Genomic DNA, 21,017 nt, shown 5'->3' with positions numbered 1-21,017 from the left:
CCCATAGGAACTTATAGTGTAACTGAGGGGACATACTGCTGGCTTTTGGTGCCCACGGTGAGGAAGATGGTCAGAGGCCATCACCAACTGGGCAGGGGAAGCAGAGTGGGTCTCTGAAAAACCAGAGGGGCAACCACATTCTTGGAAGAGGAAAGGAGCCTCCTCCTTCTCTCCACTGTCCTGGTGCCTGAGGGGGTTTCCTGTCACCATGTATATTCACATTCATTTTATTCCGTGCCAAGTGACTGTCAAAAAAAAAAAAAAAAAAAGTGAAGATTTTTCTTTTAAGAAAAATTTGACAAATTCAGAAAAAAACAGAAGGAAGAAAAAATTCCCTTTAATTTTACTACCATTGTTTACATTTTGGTAGGTGTCCAGTTTCCTTTTCTCTATATAGGCAAGTTTGTTTGATGTTTTTTGTGATAAACTGTGCAATACATACAATTTTGTGTACTACTTTAAGTCTGGAGTGTTAAACATCATGGCATTTTCCTTTTCAGTAAAAAACTATTTTTAGTCAGGTGTGGTGGCACACACCTGTAATCCTAGTGACTCAGGATGCTGAGGCAGGAGATTGCAAGTTCAAGACCAGCCTCAGCCACTTAGCAAGGCCCTAAGCAACTCAGTGAAACCCTGTCTCTAAATAAAATACAAAATAGGGCTGGAGATGTGACTCAGTGATTAAGTGCTCCTGGGTTCAATTCCCAGTACCAAAAATAAAAATAAATAAATTATCATCATTGAGAGACTTTTGACAACTGATCATGTGGTTATATCAAAGTGCACTTGTCGTATTCCTCTTTTGCACAGTGGGCAACCCCTGGAATAGCTGCCTGAAAGTGCTGTTTGTCCCTTGGGAGGGTCTTGCTACCAAAGACCCTGTTCAATGCTGTGGCTGTCAAGTTTTACAAGAAATTGCTTAAATTGAGATCCTGGGCCCCTGGAAGTGGAAGATGGACACTTTTCACTTCTAGTGACTCTGGACAGTTTGTTTACCCTAAGCCTCATTTTTCTTGGCAATGTGCATAATAAGGCTTTGTGAAGTTTCAATCAAAGAACTGTTGCCCTGGGCATGCCTATAATTCCAGCTACTTGGGAGTCTGAAGCAGGAGGATCACAAGTTTGAGGTTAGCCTCATTAACAACTCTAACTCAGAAAGAAAGGTGTGGGGGGTGGGCTGGAAAATGTAACTCAGTGGTAAATCACCCATGGGTTCAATCCCCAGTACCAAAAAAGCAATAGAAACTATTGCATGGAAAACACTGGACACTGGGAATATGACATACTTAATGGATCCTCCCCATCCCATCTCCTTGAGGATTTTTCTGGTTTTCTGGTAATGAGATGATTTGCCATACGCTACCCCATTTCAAGCTTCTTTGTGCCTCGGTTTCCCTCTCTGTGCACTGGGGACTAATAATCCCTGTTGTCTCCTTCACACAAAGGATAGGCAGCCAACATGCAGAGAAAAGGAAACTGTGGAGAGAGTGTGTTATGATTTGGATGTGAGGTGTTCCCCCAAAACTCCTGTGTTGATGTAGGAATATTCACAGCATAGACAGACATGAGAGCTATGGCCTGCTCTATCCATTTTATTTTGAATGGACTGACTGGTAATAATTGCAGGCATGTGTGGCATGGCTGGAGGAGGTGGGCCACTGGTGGCATGGCTGGGAAGGGGCATCTTCCCTTTCGCCCTTCCTTGTCACACCTTCCTGACACAAGGTGAGCTGCTTTCCTTCCATCGTGGCACTTTGACCATGATGTGCTCCCTTGCTTTGGGCCCAGAGTCATGGACTTGGCCATCTATGGACTGAGAGCTCTGAAACCATGAGTCCCAGATAAACTTACTCCTCTAAGTTGTTCTCGTCAGATAGTTTGGTAACAGCATCGCAAAACCCACCATTGGAGGAACTGCTTAGCTGGGAAGGCTTTTTAGATAATTTCCACCCCCTCCGCCAAGCCAATCCCCAGTCGATTCTGGTCTCATCCTGGGGTGGGGGGCAGGGAAGGGGGCGCACTCCAGAGACACTTGTCTTGAGGTTTCCTATACCAAGTCTGTTTCCTTGTTTTTCAAATTCAGTCTTTTATAAGAATGAATCCTTGAGGAGTTTCTCCTGAGAGGATAGGGTTCCAGCCTCTGTATCCAGGGTTTGATAAGAATGGAAGCCACTCCAGGTATTTCAAGGAGAAAGAACCAGCTGGGAGGGATCACCTCACAAGAGAGGGAGAAGGGACAGAAACTGGAAAGCATACCCAGGACCAAACGCTTAGATGTCAAGAGGAGGCTGGGGAGGTGGCTCAGTGGTACTGCACTTGCTTTGCATGTGGGAGGACCTGGGTTAATAATCTCCAGCACCACCCAAAAGAGGGGTGGGGATGAAGAGGAGGAGGAAGAGGAAGAAGAACCCAAATAGAAATCTTAAAAGCCTGAAGAACAGGAAACTCCCAAAGTGCACGGCTGAGAGGACAGGGACTGGAGGAGGAGGTGGCGTGTGATGTCATCAACATAGAGGAAACGTTTGTGCCTTTCCACAGTGTCAGAATTTATTGAATAACAATAAATTCCTAGGCTATGCCACTTTCATCAGTGGCAGTTCACTGACTACACGTGGGTCACCTGGTAGTCATAACACATGCAAACACAAGTTGTTTAATTCTGATCTTAATTTCTACTAAATGTAACACTTAAGTGACATGGACTTCACACAGTGATATATAAATAGGCCACGGAAAGACTAAGAAAGGGTGTAAGTGGCCACAGGGTTACAGGATGCTGTGCCAAGAGAGCCGGCAGAGGTAGATCAGTGTGGAATCAAGGAGTCACCGTGGGGGGCCAGGTAAGGATTCTGACAACCCAGTTTTGCAGAGCTGTCAAAGCAGAGGCTCTGGACCAATGGCAGCTTGTGTTAGAGCATCAGCCTAAGGTGTCATCTTGGAGGGGGACACATGTGGTCATCACAAGATGGAGGAATTACACTTTGCTGAAGCCTGAATGGGGACAGGAGTTGGAGGTTTGTTACTGTGGCGATTCTCCTGGGCAAGGCTCATGATGCCCCTTGTGTTCAGTCTCAGGGGCTCCTCCTTTTATGTGTCTTGAATGAGGAGTTCCCATCTGGTGAGGGTGATAAGCTCTTGTGTCTGGTGTTGCTGATATGATTTGGAATGTCCTGTGTCTAGTACTCCTGGATTCAGTTTGATAAGTTGGCACCTATAAGTTATTTATCAATTCGTGCTTTATGGTGGTGCTGGCAGACGGTAGATGTTTACTTGTACAAACGAGGTATAGAGAGTCATTCTACATTGGTACCTGTACTCAGAATGGAGTAACTTATGGCAAACTACTGCTTTATAAAATGGAGTAACTCTGGTTTAGGCACAGCCTGAAAATTGCTGTTTTATACATCAAAGAAGAATTCAGAGCAGGGCATAGCCTGCTCTCCACAGGAGGGCACAGGGATTATAGGCACTGGCCTCTAATTCAATCCCAGTCCTGCCATTCGCTAGCTGTGTGACCCTAGGCAACTTGATTGACCTTTCTGGACCTTAATTCCTTCATCAGGAAAGTAGGGCTAATGAGAGCACTTACATCTCAGAGAAAATTGAAATAAAGCACCTAAAAAGCCCAGTGCCTTGCATATAGTAAGTATTGAAAATAAAGTAAGTTATAAAAATCATTCCAGATCTCCTCTTTCCCTCTCTTTGTTCTTACTCTACCATTTCCTCCTCTATCTGCTAGTTTTTATTCACCTTGCAAATGGGGAAAGGTGGCATTTCCAAAAATCCATTGTCTGCAGTAACATCACTCAATTTTTCCTTCTGTTCTTGGAGACAGAGAATAAACAGGGAGATCACCCTCCCTTGGTCAGGGAGGAAGCTAAGATCTAAAGGAGCCAAAATCCTATCCATGTTGGCTAGATCATTTAAAAACATCAGACAGTAAAACCGAGGTCTCAGGGGCAGCATACAATGCTTTGGATTCTAACCCACGTATAGATTCACGCAGCCACCTCCACGATTAGGATGCACACTGCCCCAGCACGCCAAGACACTCCTTTATTGTTATCCTCCCTCCACTCCACCCTCTGGCAAACATGGTCCATTCTCCATCACTGTAGTTTTGTCTTCTTGAGTCTGCTGAGTAATCAAGATCACTACACAGGTCACCTTTCAAGACTGGTTCCTTCCATCTAGCATAAAGTCTTCAGGGTTCACCCAAGTTGGTTCATGTATCCATAGTTCCTTTTGATTGCTGAATGGTATTCCACATTTGGACTGTTTAAAGAGAATATTCAAACATTCTTGGTTCTCTCTCTCTCTCTCTCTCTTTCTCTCCCCGCCCCCCACCACAGGGCTTTGCACTGGCTAGGCAGGTGCTCTCCAACTGAGCTATACCCCAGCCCCATGCTATTTCTTTGTGTAGGTTTGTAGGTTGCCTTAGTGAAATTCAAAGCAGTTAGGGTATATTTTGAAAAAATTTATTCAGCTGCGTCCTCAGCTCTAGAATATTTCCTCCATGAAGCATGCAACCTAAGTGCAACGCACTTCCCCACTTGGAAGGTAATGGGGGTAGAAGAGTGCAGGGTAGAAGAGTGCATTCCTCCAGTGCCCAGCAGTGTTCTGGGTAGTAGCCTATGACCTGCCATGCTAACAGATCTTCTGCCACAGCTGCTAAAGCCAACTCTATGCCGCCATCCTGTGGCTCAGCCTTAGATGCCTGACTGCCACTCCCTTGAAGAGAGCCCAACTTGCCTCTGGGGTTCTTCAAGGTCATGTGCACATCGTTCCTCCTGATTTCATGGATGTCAGCCAATCCACCCCTATGGCCGCGAGCTTCTTCCCAACATACCTTGTGGGTCTCACAGAGAGAAGGTTGTCTCCTAACAAGAGTTATAATTCTTTTTATCAGAATTCTGAAGGAAGTAGCCTTGCTCTTGCGATGCCATATAAATAAAGCTTTTTCTTTGATTTTTACTTTCTTTCTGTCCCTGACCCTGAAATTGCTGAGAATAGGTTCTCTTGGGGTTTACTCTGTGGTACACTTTAAGTGTTGTGCATCAGTATTGCTTCCAAAATTGTTTCTCCTTCAACCACTGCTTGAGGACTGACTGGTTAAAGCATCTTTTTTCTCTCTCTCTTCCCAAAATGTGTTCCTAACTTACTATGTGTGGTGGATGGTCTCCAAAGGTGGCTACCATCAATGCCTCCTCTCCTATGTGCATCCCACTCCTTCCATCAAAACGTAGAGCCCATTTCCTCTTTCCTTGAACCTGGGCTAGCCCTGTGACTTATTTTCACAGTGGAATGATGCTGAAGTTTCACTCCAGTCCTAGCCCTGAAGAGAACAGGAAAAAAGGCTAACACTCATGCTCTCTGAGGAAGCTGGTCACCGTACTAAAGAAATTTGGGCTATGCTTCTCATTGAGCGACCACATAGGGAGACAGAGGCCATAGAGAGGAAGGAGGACAAGGTGCCAGACACCTGAGTGAAGACTTCCTGAACCTTCCAGTCCAGCCCAGCCCAGCCCAGCCCGAGTTTGAATACAACAGATTGAGTGCTTCAGTTGTCATCACATGGGACAGAAGAGCCGCCCGACTGAGCACTGCCAGAATTATTTACCTACATAGTACAGAACAAATTATTGTTGTTTTGGGTCATCAAATTTGAAGTAACTTTTTCATCCAGAAATAGATAATGGGAATACTGAGACCCAAGTCCCCAAGAGGTGGGTTTTGTCCTGTTCTTTCTCTAGTGTCTCAGCCCAGGGCCAACTACCTGTTTAAACATGCCTCCCAGAAAACCTTGAGGATCTTTGAGGCTCCTCATGCAAATGGAATCCCTGGTAGCTTCCCTAATGTGCTCCGACATGTCAACCCCCACATGTGACACCAGGATGTGGCTCCTTTTCTCCTCTCAGATTTATTTCCTTGGTTATGATGGAAGTTTTGGGGGGAGATGTTAAAATGTGTTTGTTCTCCCTAATTAGTGAAATAATGCTTTGGGAGCAGTCAGTCTTCAAGCCCAAACTGTCATCACACAACCCTCAGTGCAGGGAAGCCATGTGCAATTAACAGGCATGGCCGCTACTTTTACTAAGTGCTAGCTGTGTACTAGACCCTAGCTATGTGCATTACACGTAGTCTTTCATCACATCCTCACAACTATCCTGGGAGACAGCTAGTATTATTATCTCTGTGTGTTTGTGTTGGTACCAGGGATAGAACTCAGGTGTGCCCAACTGCTCAGCCACATCCCCAGAATATTTTTTATTTTGAGACAGGGTCTTGCTAAGTCCTTAGGACCTTGCTAAATTACTGAATTTGGTCTCAAACTTGCAATCCTCCTGCCTTGGCTTCCAGAGTGTCTCAGATAATAGATGTGAGCCACCATTCCTGGTTTATTACCTCTATTATACAGGTGGGGTTCAGTAATTTTTTCAAAGCTCCATAGCTATAGGCCTATCACTTCTTGGCCTTTTGGCTAAGATCAAGTGTGGTGGTGTAGCCATAGGCCCATCTCCTAATAATTCCATGCCTCCTTTTCTAGGTTGTGGTGACCAACTCAGTTCAGTGCCTTCACAGAAGACACCAAGGAGCATTCTGCCTTTTAACCTAGTACTTCCCAACTCATTCCATACCACGGTATACATTAAAAGTGACAACCTATGGAGGGTATGGTGGGATAATGAATTAAGATTCAGGTAGGGGTGGCAAACTTAAGATACCCTAGAGAGAAAACTCAGTTAAGCTATTTATAATCCAAAGGCACTCCATTTCCCAAATCCTTTTGGAATCATTAGAACTTCTGCGAGGGTAAAATTTAAAATTTGAAAGTATAACTTAATGGAGATAGGTTACTGTCTATGATCACCTGTGGGAGAGTGGTTTCAGCCTCCAGAGAGGGCCACCTGGGATATGTGTGTTCTTGAGATGCAACCTTGGACAAAGGACCTTGCCTCTCTTGGCTTGTTTCTCTAAACAGAAAGGCGAGAATGGCACTATGGGCTTTGAGGCTCAGTGCTAGAGGTGTGGAGAGCGTTCAGCTGGGGAGGGAGGCAACTGAGGGCTGAGAGGGCTGAGAGGGTGAGAATGGCTAAGTTTGGGATGGCTTTTGATTGCGCAGGTCTAGTTGTGTGTTTTCCCTGTTCTCTTCTAAGCCAAGATCTGACCCAGGTTGGTCTCTGATAACCAAGTAGGCAAAGGAAGAAATGGGGCCTGGGCCAGAGAGAGCCTGAAATCATTGTGGCAAAGAAAAAGATGAGGCTGTTGATTGTCTCCAGGCCTGGAGGCTGCAGGCTGAGGCTGGATTGGCAAATTGGCCCCTTGGACAATTCTTCCTACCTCTCCATTATATTAAAATCCATTGACCTGTGACAGAAAGGTCAATTTTTTTTGTCATTGGCAATGGGTTCTGTCAGTTGTTTTCCTTGAAGTGACAACCTTACCTCATTTTTGAGAAGATATCTGCCAAATAAGGGAGCCTGAATAACCAGGTTGTCAGCCTTTGTCTCAACAAAAGATGGTGAGTAAAGCAGGTATCTGGCTCAAATAATTGTGTTAAGTGATTTTCCCCAGAAAATCATATTTATGTATACAGTTCCAGTACTTTCTGTCCACACAGTTCCTCCCTCACATCAAGTCCCAAGTCACCCCTTGTCATTGTAAAAGAGTGCTTGTTTTGTTTGCTCTGGAGGCTCATGTTAATTCCTAACCCTTAGGGAGACCGGATGAACAGAGAGACATGTCTATTTCAGAAGGCTGGGAGGAGTCTGCATTTCAGCTCTTGGTAACCTTTGCTTTGGGGAAAATCCTCTCTGCATCAAGATGAACGTCCTTGGGGAGGTCTGTGGGTCTCACTGAGCAGAAAGGGTCAGTGTTCCCTTCTCTAAAGCAGCTCCCAAGCACTGCTGATAAGAAGACTTGGCCAATACTACCAAAAGTGCTATACAGATTCAATGCAACTCCAATTAAAATCCCAATGACGTACCTTACAGAAATAGAGCAAGCAGTCATGAAATTCATCTGGAAGAATAAGAAACCCAGAATAGCTAAAGCAATCCTTAGCAGGAAGAATGAAACAGGGGGTATCACAATACCAGAACTTCAACTATACTACAAAGCAATAGTAACAAAAACAGCATGGTATTGGCACCAAAATAGACAGGTAGATCAATGGTACAGAATAAAAGACACGGACACAAACCCAAATAAATACAATTTTCTCATACTAGACAAAGGTGCCAAAAATATGCAATGGAGAAAAGATAGCCTCTTCAACAAATGGTGCTGGGAAAACTGGAAATCCATATGCAACAGAATGAAACTAAACCCCTATCTCTCACCCTGCACAAAACTCAACTCACAATGGATCAAGGGCCTTGAAATCAGACCAGAGACCCTGCATCTTATAGAAGAAAAAGTAGGTCCAAATCTTCACCCTGTTGGCTTAGGATCAGACTTCCTTAACAGGACTCCCATAGCACAAGAAATAAAAGCAAGAATCAATAACTGGGATAGATTCAAACTAAATAGCTTTCTCTCAGCAAAGGAAACTATCAGCAATGCGAAGAGAGAGCCTACAGAGTGGGAGAATATCTTTGCCACTCATACTTCAGATAGAGCACTAATTTCCAGAATATATAAAGAACTCAAAAAATTCTACACCAAGAATACAAATAACCCAATCAACAAATGGGCTAAGGAAATGAACAGACACTTCACCAAAGAAGATCTACAAGCAATCAACAAACATATGAAAAAATGTTCACCATCTTTAGTATAAGAGAAATGCAAATCAAAACTACACTAAGATTCCATCTCACCCCAATTAGAATGGCAATTATCAAGAATACAAGCAACAGTAGGTGTTGGAGAGGATGTGGGGAAAAAGGTACACTCATACATTGCTGGTGGGGCTGCAAATTAGTACAGCCACTCTGGAGAGCAGTGTGGAGATTCCTTAGAAAACTTGGAATGGACCCACAATCTGATCCAGCTATCCCACTCCTTGGCCTATACCCGAAGGATTTAAAATCGGCATACTACAGAGATACAGCCACATCAATGTTCATAGCTGCTCAATTCACAATAGCCAGACTATGGAACCAACCTAGATGCCCTTCAATTGATGAATGGATAAAGAAACTGTGGTATATATATATACAATGGAATATTACTCAGCCATAAAGAATAATAAAATTATGACATTTGCAGGCAAATGAATGAAATTGGAGAACATCATGCTAAGTGAGATAAGCCAATCTAAAAAATCCAAAAGACGAATGATCTCACTGATAAGCGGATGATGACACGTAATGGGGGGTGGGAGGCGGGCAGGAATGGAGGAAGGAGGGACTGCATAGAGGGAAAAGAGAGGTGGGAGGGGTGGGGGGGAGGAAAAAAAATAACGGAATGAATTACTCTATGTAAATGTATGAATATGCAAATGGTATGCTGTTACTCCATGTACAAACAGAAACAACATGTATCCCATTTGTTTATAATAAATAAATAAATAAATAAGAAAGACTTGGCGAAAAACTCATCAGTACTTCCCAAAACCTCACTACTAGAAAGTGAAAAAACAAAAACCTCACAAAGTGGAGACATCAGTTTGCCGGTAGTATTATTCTTCTGTTCAGCAAACGCTAGAGCTCCCTGCCCCAGCGGCAGGTGCACAGCTGGCTGCAATGGCCAAGGGGTTCACTCTCTGGTGGGGAAGGGAATTACATAAGGAGATGATTACAGGCTCATCTCTTGGGAGAAGAGCATGACCTGCAAAAGCTCTGCATGATTGGGTCCTTGTGCCCTGTCCCAGCCTCACCCCTACTCTGTCCCTGTTTTCTTTGTCCACCATGGTGTCTCAGTCACACCTAATGACATGGGAGTACCCAGATAAATGGTGCTAATTCGTGCCTTTGCCCCTTTGCCTGGGATGCCTCTCCACCCTGCTCTCATTCCCTAGCTAGCAAAGATTGCCTGTGTCCCAACTCGGGCAGCAGATTTCCATCTGCAGCAGATCCCAACTGGAAGAAGAGGAAGCCTGACCTAATTCAGTTCTGAAATTTTATTTTTACTTGAGAGTGGACATTTCACTTCATGAACTGAGACTTGTTTTGTGACTTAAAACACATCAATGTTTATAGCAACTCAACTCACATTTCCTAAACTATGGAACCAAGGTTTCCTTAAACAGATGAATGGATAAAGAAAATATGGAATATGGAATATTACTCAGCTTTAAAGAAGGATGAAATTATGGCATTTGCTGGTAAATGAATGGAGGTAGAGAACATAATACTAAGCGAAATAAGTCAAACCTTTAAAACCAAAGGTAGAGTGTTTTCTCTGATATGCAAATGCTGATCCACAATAAAGAGGCAGGTCGCTAGGGAAGAATAGTTACTCTAGATTAGGTTGAGGGATGTAAAGGGCAGGGGAAGGGTCATGGGGGTAGGAAGGATAGTAGAGTGAAACAGACATTATTACCTGGTACATATATGACTACATGACTGATGTAATACTACCATATGTACAATCAGAAAAATAAGATGGACTGGGGATATAGCTCAGATGATAGAGTGCTTCCCTTGCATGCACAAGGCCCTAGGTTCAATACCCAGCACCACCAAAAAAAAAGAAAAATGAGAAACTATACTCCATTTGTGTATGATTTATCAAAATGCATAAATGCATCCTACTGTCATATATAACACATAAATTTTTAAAAAATAATAAGTGAAAAGATACAAAGAATAAATCCAATTAAAACATTTAAAAAAAAAAAAAGTAACCATAGCTTTGTGTTTAACCTAAGAGTGTCAGAAAATTTTGAGGCTAGTCCCAGTTTTTACTCAGGATCATGGAGAACATCTCCAGGGGGGGGAAAAAAAAAAAAAAAAAAAAAAAAAATATATATATATATATATATATATATATATGACAGAGTAATAGGAGAAAAAAATAAATTTGTGTTAGGATAACAACCTAAGAGCCACATTTGCTTCCTGGTACCCATGCCTGTCTTTCCCTTGACTGTGGTTCCTTCCTGTCTAGAGGAAAGGCTATGTGAGAAGAAGTGCTCAGTTAAGATCGAGTGGCCCAGGGGTGGGAAAGAAACCTTGTGGGGCAGGGCAGTTGGTGCAGGGAGCATAGGTTGGTGGCAGGACTCAAGTCTCAATATTGCCCCAGGGTTAGGCCTCCAAACTTGACAGGGTCTCTCATAGGGAGCCTGAGAGTCCTTTAATGGCAGCTGCTCCTCACTGCACTGAAAAACCCAGAAACTTTCTAATGTAAATGAACCCCAGAAAGGCAATGTAACTGCAAAATAGTATCAGGTGGAGATGACAGATACCAGCTCCTTTCCTGCTGGCACTGTGCTCCTTCAGCAGGTATCAGAGAGGAAGAGGGGCCTATTTTAAATGAAAGGTCTTGACCAGCTAAACCAAAAACAAGGGGGAAAGGAGGCCACATGGCTGCCTGCCTATCTCATCACCCCACTGGATGTGCATGTAGAATGCAGTGCAAAAAGAGTAATTCAGAAAGCAAGGTTTGACAGGTCAGGAAATGCACACCACTACTAAATGACAGAGTGGGGATTTAAATCCAATGGGTCCAGCTTCAAAGTGCATTCTAGCAAGCCTCAGTGCCTGGCTAGGGTCAGCAAGACTTCATCTTCTCCTGTTTGCTTGGCGGTGACTCTCCAAGCAAACCGTGTGCACCTAAGAGCCGTGGTCCTGGGTGATTTGAGATCTGCCTATGCACGCCATCCCTGCGGGGCAATTAGTGTGGGAGACTGAGGGCAGTGCTCAGGAAGACTGCTGCGAAGGCTGAAGTAGTTCTCCAGGCCTCACATAGTGCCCTGGCCATCTTTGCCCTGCTGTGTGCATCCTGCCTTCCTACCCTGGGGCCTCCTTCTGTCCTTCCCAGGCATGTGCCCCACATCATGAGGCTCACAGGACTATTGGAGAGCAGCCACCACACTGTTAACCAACCAACCTGTCACTCCCTCACAGGCCAGTCTCATGCTGGAACTGAGCAGCCATTGTCTGACACCTGGGTGAGTCAGCACACCTGGATCAAGCATCAACCAGTGAACTAACAGTCAGTCAAGAGCAAGGATACCAGCTCCCTCTGGTGATCTTCATCACATCTCTCCTGTTGGTGAAGGCCCTAGAATATGACCCCTGCTACTGTGATTCTACAATGTATCATGACAGGTCCCCCAGTTTCAGAGGTGCTGAACAACAGGGGTGGGGATGGGGGGTTGGTGCCACTTTGGGCTTGGCCTGAAGGTCCTCAGCCTGTTCTCAGTTGCTGTAGCAAATCTGACATCAGAAAATGTTGTCCAGCAACGGAACCAGTGCCTGCTAATCTCCTCTGAAGAATAATCCCTTCTGGGTAGCCCATGTCTGACAATCATCTAAGTTCTCAGCACCTAGTACGACAGCACACAGCAGCAGGATGACCTATGCTTAGGGAATATCAATTGAGAAGAGACAAGTTTTCACAAATTGATACATTTACTTCATTATTTGTTAGTCAGTTGTGTACATATAGATGTCACTTTAAGTCACATGATTGCAAGAACACGAACACATGCTAGCTCATCCCTCTGGTTGAGTGCCTGGGGAAAATTCAAACCCCATTGTGGTTTCTCTGTATTTTCTGTTTGCTCCACCCACCCTGGCCACTTGTCCCTGAACCCACTCCCCTTCTCTCCTGCCCTCCCACCCTCCACAATGTGGCAAGGCAGGGAAGGGTCAGTGAAGACAGACTGCAGGTTCACAGAAGTCTGCCATGCGGGTGTCTACCGCAGCTGCTTTGGGGTTCTTGCTAGTTTCAGGTAGTGTGCACTTTGCCACTGTGAATACACTAAACTTCCTGAAGGCAAGGACCAGGGCCTCTATGTCCCTGGGCATGGGGGGACAGGGGTCATGAAGAACAGTACCTTGGTAGACTGCTGAGCATGATGCACCCATGAGGGCTCTGGGGCTCATGATGGGACAAGCAGAACAAGCTCACAAACAAATCACTGAGACCTGATACAGTGTGTGCTACAACAGAGATGTGCAGAGCACTGTGGGAGGGGGAGGGGCAGTGCAGGATGGCTTCCTCAGAGGGACACTTACTGGCAGGTACCAAATCCTGTGTTAGGCACTTCAACTCCATATTATTTAATCCTCATCAAGGAGGAAACCAATCTCAAAGGTGATACACTAGGAAGCTTCTGAGCTGGGATTCAGATCCAGACCTGTCTGCTTCTCAAGCCCACTCTCTTTCCTCTGTGCAAGCGGCCAACTGTGGGGAGATCTGGTCCGGGACTCAGAGAATGATAAAGAGACCTCCAGAATAAATGAATCACTTTCAGAGCAAAGTAAAATAATAAAAAAACAAAAATGAAAAACACACAAAAAAAACAAAAAAACACCACATTCTCCCCAAATTTCACATCGTGACTGGCTGGAAGAGCAAACATAAAGGATGCTGGAAACATGACTATGGAGAGAAGAGCTGTCTGAGCAAATGTTCACTTCTGCCTTCTGATTTCTTGTTCTCTCAGCCAACAAGGCCAAAGGATATTCCAAAACTGCTGCTGCTGACTGGTTCCAGGAGAAGAGAGGCCTCTTAATTTCAAATGTCTCTAGGACAGCTTCACTTTGGGCTCTGGAGTCTCAGTTTTGCTTTTTATACTGTAAGTCAGAGAGATTGCAAGTGGGTGAGAGAAGCCAGTGGGGAAGGAGGACGCAGGAAATCTCAAACCCTAGTCACCTAGGTTTCCCCACTGCCAGCAGGGGTTTCTCAGGAGTGAGGAGACCCAAGTAGGAGAAACTGGACGGTCCAATCTCTAGTTCATGCCTGGACCCTTTCTTTTCTTTATCAGAAAAAGAAGTTGATAGTCCTGGTGGGGGGTGGAGGATGGGGGGAGTCAGATAATATAGAAACTGGTAACATTATAAATGAACATGTGGTCACTCACCCACACTTCCAAGTCCTGTTTGAGGAAGAAAAATCTCAGGCAGAGGAGGACTCTCAGAAGTCAGAGGATGATCCTCTGCCAATTGCTAAGTTTAAAAAAAATGGATCTTGAATCCCACATTTGGAGATTGAGGGGCAAACTCCAGTTCTCTAGGTTGTTCTAATACCAACAAGATTCCTGTCTCACTCCCTTCCTCCACCCAACAGATCCTTGAATGATTCCTCAGTAATCCTGCCACAGTGTGAATACCCCTGAGATAGGGAGCCCCCAAACAGCTGTCCTCTCAGGGCCACCACAGCGCTGCTGCCCGCTGTGGCACCACTGCTTCCAAGGCTGTTCTCTCCCTTTGCCACAGTACCCATCCCAGCTCATCTGGCACTTTTGGCAGAAATGTGCCTTTAAGGATCAAGGGTGATCCCCTCACTCAACCTTGCAGAAAATAAATACAACCAGAAGGGATGACCGCTCGGCTTTCCAGAAGAGGAGTAGCTGGTAGGGATTGCCTGAGCACTGGCCCTTCTCAGCTGTGGGGTGGGGGCGACTCCTAGTGGTCACAGTTATCACTGCCCCAACTCTCAGGCTGAGGTGGAAGCCAAGCACTTACTTTGTTCATGATCCAGTCGGCATCTTCAATGGCTCTTTTAATAATCTGCTGGATTCTCTCAGGGTTGTCTTCATCTGAATGAACCCGGAAACTCTGGAAGTTTCAGCATAAAGAAAGATGACTAGGTAAAATTCACAGAGCCAGCAGCTTTAGAGCACCAGTCCTCGACTAGATACTCTGCTGGCACAATAAACCCAGCATCTCCTAATCTTCTAAGGTTATGATTATCCAACTTAGAGATGAGGAAACAGAGGCTCAGAAATCCAAACTTGCTGCTAGTCTATTTGATTGTAAAGAGGACAACAATCCTGGCAGCAGGGCAGATGCTAAAAGGACTGGCCCCCAGGGCCCAGGGGTTATCAGGGCCAAAGGGAAACTTCCATCTTTCTGTTTAATCTGCTCCTCACTGAAGCTGCTTCCATCAGAGTGAGACCTCCATGTGGGCTCCAACACACCAGGAAGAGGGCTTCTTTCTGCCCAGTGCTGGAACAGCCAAGCAGGGACAGAAGGGGAAGGCAATGGAGGAGGTGGCTTTGAGGAATCCAGCCAGGTACAAGGCAGAGCACAGGCTGATGTTGGCTTCTGAGCAGTCTGAGATTCGGGTTCACTGGTGTGGTCCTCAGAGACCTTTAGAAAGAACTGGTACCTCACTTCCCTGCACTCCAAAACCCATACATCCTCCTTCTTTCTTCAGGAAACACCTCGAATTCTACCTCTGGGAAGTCCTCCTGACTCCCCCAAATGGCTAACTGCTCCCTTCTCTGTGTCCCCACAGCCTTCTATTGCTACGTCTATTTTTTTAACTTTTCATATTATACTTGTATGAATTCTAATTTTTAAATTTTTTATTTGGAAATGATTTCTTACAGAAAGGTTGCCAAAAAAGTATAAAGAACTCCCTATCACAATCATCAGTTGTTAGCATTTTTCTATATTTGCTTTATTATTCTTTCTTTATGTGTATTATAAGGTTTCCCGGAAGGATTTAGGAGTAAGTCACAGACAGTGTGCTCTTAAACCCTAAGCATTTCATTGTGCATTTCTTAACAACAAGGGCATTCTCTTATATAATTAGAGTAATCAAATTCAGAAAATTTAATGTTTATATTATTATCTAATGTACAACCCACCTTCCAATTTCATGCACTGCTCCAATAATGTCCCTTATAGCCATTTCATTTTTTTCTGGTCCAGGATCCAATCTGGGATCATGCATTACATTTAGTTCTCACATCTCTTTAGTCCCTTTAATCCAGGTAGCTCTGCTTTTCTTTGTGTTTCATGAAATTGACCTTTTGATGAGTACAGGTCAGTAGGTTGTCTGGAAGATGGTAGTTTGGGTTTACCTGATGTTTTCTTGTGATTAAATTCAGGTTGTGCACTGCTGGCAAAATGATGTAGCCTACAGTCTACTTCAATTACCCACTGAGCTGCCATATTTACATGCTGGCACAGGGCTGGTGTGCTAGATGATGCACTCTCTGCCTCCTAGACAGAAACCAGAGAGGGGTTGGGCTGCTCAGCATTGGTTTCCAGTGTCTCTTACAAAACTCCCACCCCCATCCCATCCCGACCTAAAAGACTACACTTCTCCTGGTCTGACTCCCTGCCAAGCCCCCATTAAAGGACCTCCCCCCAGATCCAGGGCACCCTGGCTCCCACCTGCCTGACAGCATGTTTGTAATGCTCCTGGATGCCCTTGGTTGGCAGCTGCCGGCAACAACGCAGCAAGTATCGGTAGAGTTGTTGCGGCCTCTGGACCAGCTCCGCCCCTGGTAGCGGGGCCATTCGCAAGACCCTCTGTCCTGAAAAACAGAGAATCCCTTCTCAGGTATCAAGTCAAGATCTCTACTTGGTTCTGGCCTCTGGGTCCCAGCCCTCTGAGAAGCAGGCTTGGTGCAGCACAGAGGCCAGGTCCCCATCATGGCCCACTCCCATGGAGCCCACACCCTGGGCTGGGCTAAGCCTCAGCCCTCTGAAGTCTCAGCCCCAAAACAGTCTCACAAGAACCTCCAAAGCAAGTGTGGAAGGAGATACACAGTGTCATCACTGGTGTCTTCTTTCTGGAGTCCAACTTCAGGTGGTGGGTAAGGAGGTGGCACTAAGCAGAGGAGGGAAGATAAGCAGGAAGACCCTGAGTGGCAATCAGAGCAACCAGCTCTGATGCCAGCATATCCTAGAGAGGGCACCACGGAAGACAGTGGAGAATGCCTGAAGGCCTGAGTTCAGCTACTCAAAATATAGCCCTAAACCAGCAGCACTGGTATTACCGAGGAGCCTGTCAGAAATGCAGAGTCTGAGGCCCCAACCAGATCCCTTAGACCAATCTTCATGCTAACAAGATTACAGCAGATTCATATGCACATTAAAGTTTGAGAAGAATGAATCTAGGGGGCTGTGTTTGTGAAGAAACAGCTGCATGTGAAGTGACCATGGTGATGTCAGAGCCTGGGCATATGATTTCACTTCACTGTGTGCTGTCAATAAAAACAATGAGCACTTACCTGCTATACTCACTTTACATGTAATTCATGCACACATAGGAAAACAAAGCACAGAGCTCTGGTAACTTGCCCAAGATCACAGCTGATAAAGGCAGGGCTGAGATTTGAACACTGGCAATCTGGCTCCAGAGCCCATGTTTTAAAAAATCAGCTTTACTGAAGTGTTGTTGATACAGTCAAGCATTCACATTTAAAGTGTATCATTCAATAACTTTTGACCTACGTGTGCATGAGAGAAACTATCACCACAACCAAGAGTGAACATACCCATCACCCCCAGTTGCATCATGCTTCTTTGTCATCCTTGCCATCCCCACCTTCCCATCTCCAAGCAACCACTGATCTGCTTTCTATCACTGAAGGTTTGTTTGCATTCTCTACAGTTTTTGCAAATACAATGATACTCTATGCTCTTAGGGGTCTGCACAGCCCATATTCTTTTCTTTTTAATTTAAATTTGTTTTTTAACTAATATATCAAACATAAAAGTTTTACAAATGTATAAGGTACCATGTGATATTTCAAAACACGTATACATTGTGTAATGTATGGATCGAACATGTCTCTTTCCTTATCATTTCTTTATGGTGAAAATATTAAAAATCCTTTCTTCCATAGGACCTATATTTTTAATCTCTGTATTATACATGCCCTCCCCAAAGAACTCACAACTCTAGCCTGAACTTATTTTTTAAAGGAAACTATGACAATATAAATGTTTTTAAATGGTAGATTCTAGAATGTCAGTACTTATTAAACATTCATTAAGTGCCTCCCAGACCATAACCATGCCGCTCTAAGTGCTCATTGCCCCAATGGCTCAGGCCTGAACTTGCACCATAGAACCCTGCCTGGTGCCCTTGCCTCCCACATCACTCCAGTCTCCTCCATACTGACACCAAAGGAGCTCTGGAACCAGTGTCCTGGGTATATCCCACTCAGCCACAGGAACTTCTCCTAGATCCCCAAAGGATGTCACCTCTCAGTACCTTCGCACATGCAGCTTCCTGAGCATAGACCTCCCTTTCCCGTCTCCTTATTCATCCTTCTAGATCAAGTTCTTTCCTCCAGGAAGGTCTTCATGGCACTGTTCCTTCCTGGGGCTAGAGGGAATCACTCTGTCATCTGAGGGGCTGCAGTGCCCTGGTTATGGTGCTGCAGCAGTGCTTCCCACTGGGGAACTCATCGGCTGCCAGGCCCATGTCTAGCCCTAGGCTGAGAGCCTGGCCCAGGTCCCAGCATAGCCCCTGGCCCTCAGCAGGCTTCACACACTGGTTGAACTGAACTCCATGAATCCACCATCTCCTTTGTATGGACTTTTCCTCTATGAGAGAGAGGCTCCGTGTTCCAGATGAAGGAGCTAAAATACAGATTAAGTGAATGTCACAAGTTTTAAAGTAGTATAAAAAAGAGAAAGACAACCTTCTTATCCATACTCCAATGAAGAGAGAAGCAAACACTAAATCTATCAGACATCCTACACTAAGGAAAGAAACTTATTAGGAAGTTCCCTCAGAACATTAGGATTCAGAAGCTCCTTCATTCCATGTTATCTGCCTGGCAACAATACACATCTGTAATTCCTCCTGGTTCCCCCAACTCTAGCTGATACTGAAATGGACAGGTGGTTGTCTTCCCATCATCCTTCATTCTCCACTGTGTGCAACTCAGGGTGCACTCCTCCCCAAGTCTCAGCCCACCAGACCAATCAGAGCTCTGCACCATGTGAGGTCAGGGATTGGTTCACAGATAGATACATGCTGGCAGCTGATCCAATCAGAGTAAAGCTCACCTTCTCTGAAGATGAGACTGGAAAGGACTCCAGCTCTTTCCCACTAGACTTGCTGCTGAGAGGACTTAATCCTCTCTCAAGGAAGCCATCTTGCCTCCGACTGAACTCTGTCACTGCAGACTCACAGCAGATGGCAGAGCTGAGACCCTGAGAGAAACCAAATCCTAAGAACTCGTGTGAGCCCTTAAAACCATCTACCCAAAGGCAGTCCTAGACCTCTCGATGACCTGAGTCCTTTGGCAAAGCTGCTTGGGTTTGTTGTTGCAATCCAAATGAATGACAGATTCTGACCTCTCAAATTCTACTTCCAAGATGTGCTCAGATGCTTCTAGCTATAAGGAAGAGTCTACAAAGAATAAGGTTCCTTAAGTCCCTCCTGCTATAAATCAACTCATTAGTCTGACTAGCTACACTTAAGCCCAACAAACAGAGGAGACCCCATACAATGTTGGCCAAGAACTTCAAGGGCAACCATTGAGGACATACAACCAAAGTCCCCACATGATGGGCAGATTCTCCTGGCAGGCTTCCCCAAACTATATAAAGTGCTAATCAAATATTGTAAAATGCTAGTCGTGTAACAGATGGTTACCATCTGCAGTCCTCAAAATTAACATTTGGAAAGAGCACAACTTTGTTTCGTTACTTAAAAACCCAAGCAATACTTAGTAACCAACCCAGCAAGTATGGGCGGTAGATTATTTTCAGCTCAATTATAATACTTAGTCATTCTCAGTAATAACTAGTAGAGAATACATGTGTGGGTCCACTTAGAAGAACTAAACTAAAAATCTTTTAATTTAATTTAAAGTGTGGGTTTGCATTAAGGGGCGATGAACCTCACAGCATCGTTGCTAAAACAACAGTCAAACCCTGTGACCCTGGAAATGCTTGCTTCTCTTACCTGCCCTTTGGACTTGACCTTAGCCTCCCACCCAGGCTCCTTGCATATGTGATGGCAACTTCATTGTCCTGGCAACCAAACTAAAACCATCAGAGAGTAAACTCAATTCCTCCTTCTCCCTCAATCTCCAAGCCACTGGTTTCTAACTCCTATCAAATTTTACCTCTAAGTGTCCCTCAAATTTGTCTCCTCCTCTTAGTTCAGACTGTGCGTGTGTGTGTGTACGTGTGTGTGTGTGTGTGTGTGTGTGTGTTGGTGTTGCTGGGGATGGAACCCAGAGCTTCACACATACTCTGCCAGCATTCTGCAACTGAGCTACCACCCCCCACCCCACCACAACAATTTCTGAGACACAATCTCATTAAGTTGCCCAGGTTGGCCCTGAACTTGCAATCCTCCTGCCTCAGCCTCCCAGCTTTGGTACAAACATTTATCTCAACTGTGAGAGTCCTCAAGCTGGTTTCCCAGCCTTCCAACCCATTTCCCTCACATATTCTCCACCCAACAGCCAGAGTGACTCTGCTGTGGGATACTCAGGGTATCCTATCCCAAGGAACTTTAACCCCTAATATCCACTTCTACTCATTATTCATGGCAACATTTCCTACAATGTAAGACAAACACCTGAAATTATTTTAAGCAGTTTATGGAACATCTTTTCATTGTAATTACTTTTACATTTATTTCCATATGTAACGATTTTAAAAATCCACAATATCATAAGAATTAAGGCTTAAAATAATTTAAAAGGAATGGGCATAAAATTGATTTTTTAAAAATGTACCAAGCAAATTATAATGCAATTGAAATGTGGATATGGCAGAAATCATAAAAGTGGTACTGACGTTTGGAAAGCACTGGTCGAGAGAATCAAATCCAGACTCCTTTCCACGCCTTCAAGGTCCCTTTTAATCTGGCCCCTGCCATCTCTCATCTGCATCTCACCACTTAAGCCTAATCCAAGCAAACTGAGCCTTGGGTGACACGATCCATGACAGTACACTGTTTTCCTGTTATGGTCTCAGGTCTCAGCACTGTCACAGAATGAAGTAGAAGTATTAGGGACCCTCCAGAGAAACAGAACCAACTGAAGGGTGTAAGCTTAAGTGTGTCAGTGTGTGTGTGTGTGGTTTGCTATAAGGAATTAGCTTGTGTAATTACAGAGACTGGAAAGTCTGAAATCTACAGAGCTGATGTCACAGTTCTAGTACAAAGCCTGAAAGTTGCTGTACAAA

The 21,017-nt window shown here is 44.7% G+C and overlaps 1 protein-coding gene across 1 annotated transcript; it reads right to left on the bottom strand.

The window, feature by feature from the left end:
• Nucleotides 1-12,502: 12,502 nt before the first annotated feature.
• Nucleotides 12,503-16,405, bottom strand: LYRM9 (LYR motif containing 9). The gene is made up of 3 exons (XM_079130542.1): nucleotides 16,245-16,405; nucleotides 14,583-14,675; nucleotides 12,503-13,691 (listed from the first exon to the last, which is right to left on the bottom strand). The coding sequence occupies exons 1-3, from the start codon at nucleotides 16,368-16,370 to the stop codon at nucleotides 13,674-13,676; spliced, it is 237 nt and encodes a 78-aa protein (XP_078986668.1). The 5' UTR covers nucleotides 16,371-16,405; the 3' UTR covers nucleotides 12,503-13,673.
• Nucleotides 16,406-21,017: the final 4,612 nt, after the last annotated feature.

The sequence above is a fragment of the Sciurus vulgaris genome (assembly GCF_902686455.1).
Source record: "Sciurus vulgaris genome assembly, chromosome: 3".
NCBI classification, from domain to species: domain Eukaryota; kingdom Metazoa; phylum Chordata; class Mammalia; order Rodentia; family Sciuridae; genus Sciurus; species Sciurus vulgaris.
The sequence above is the reverse complement of the archived record's forward strand: the minus strand, read 5'-3'. Positions and strand labels throughout refer to the sequence as shown.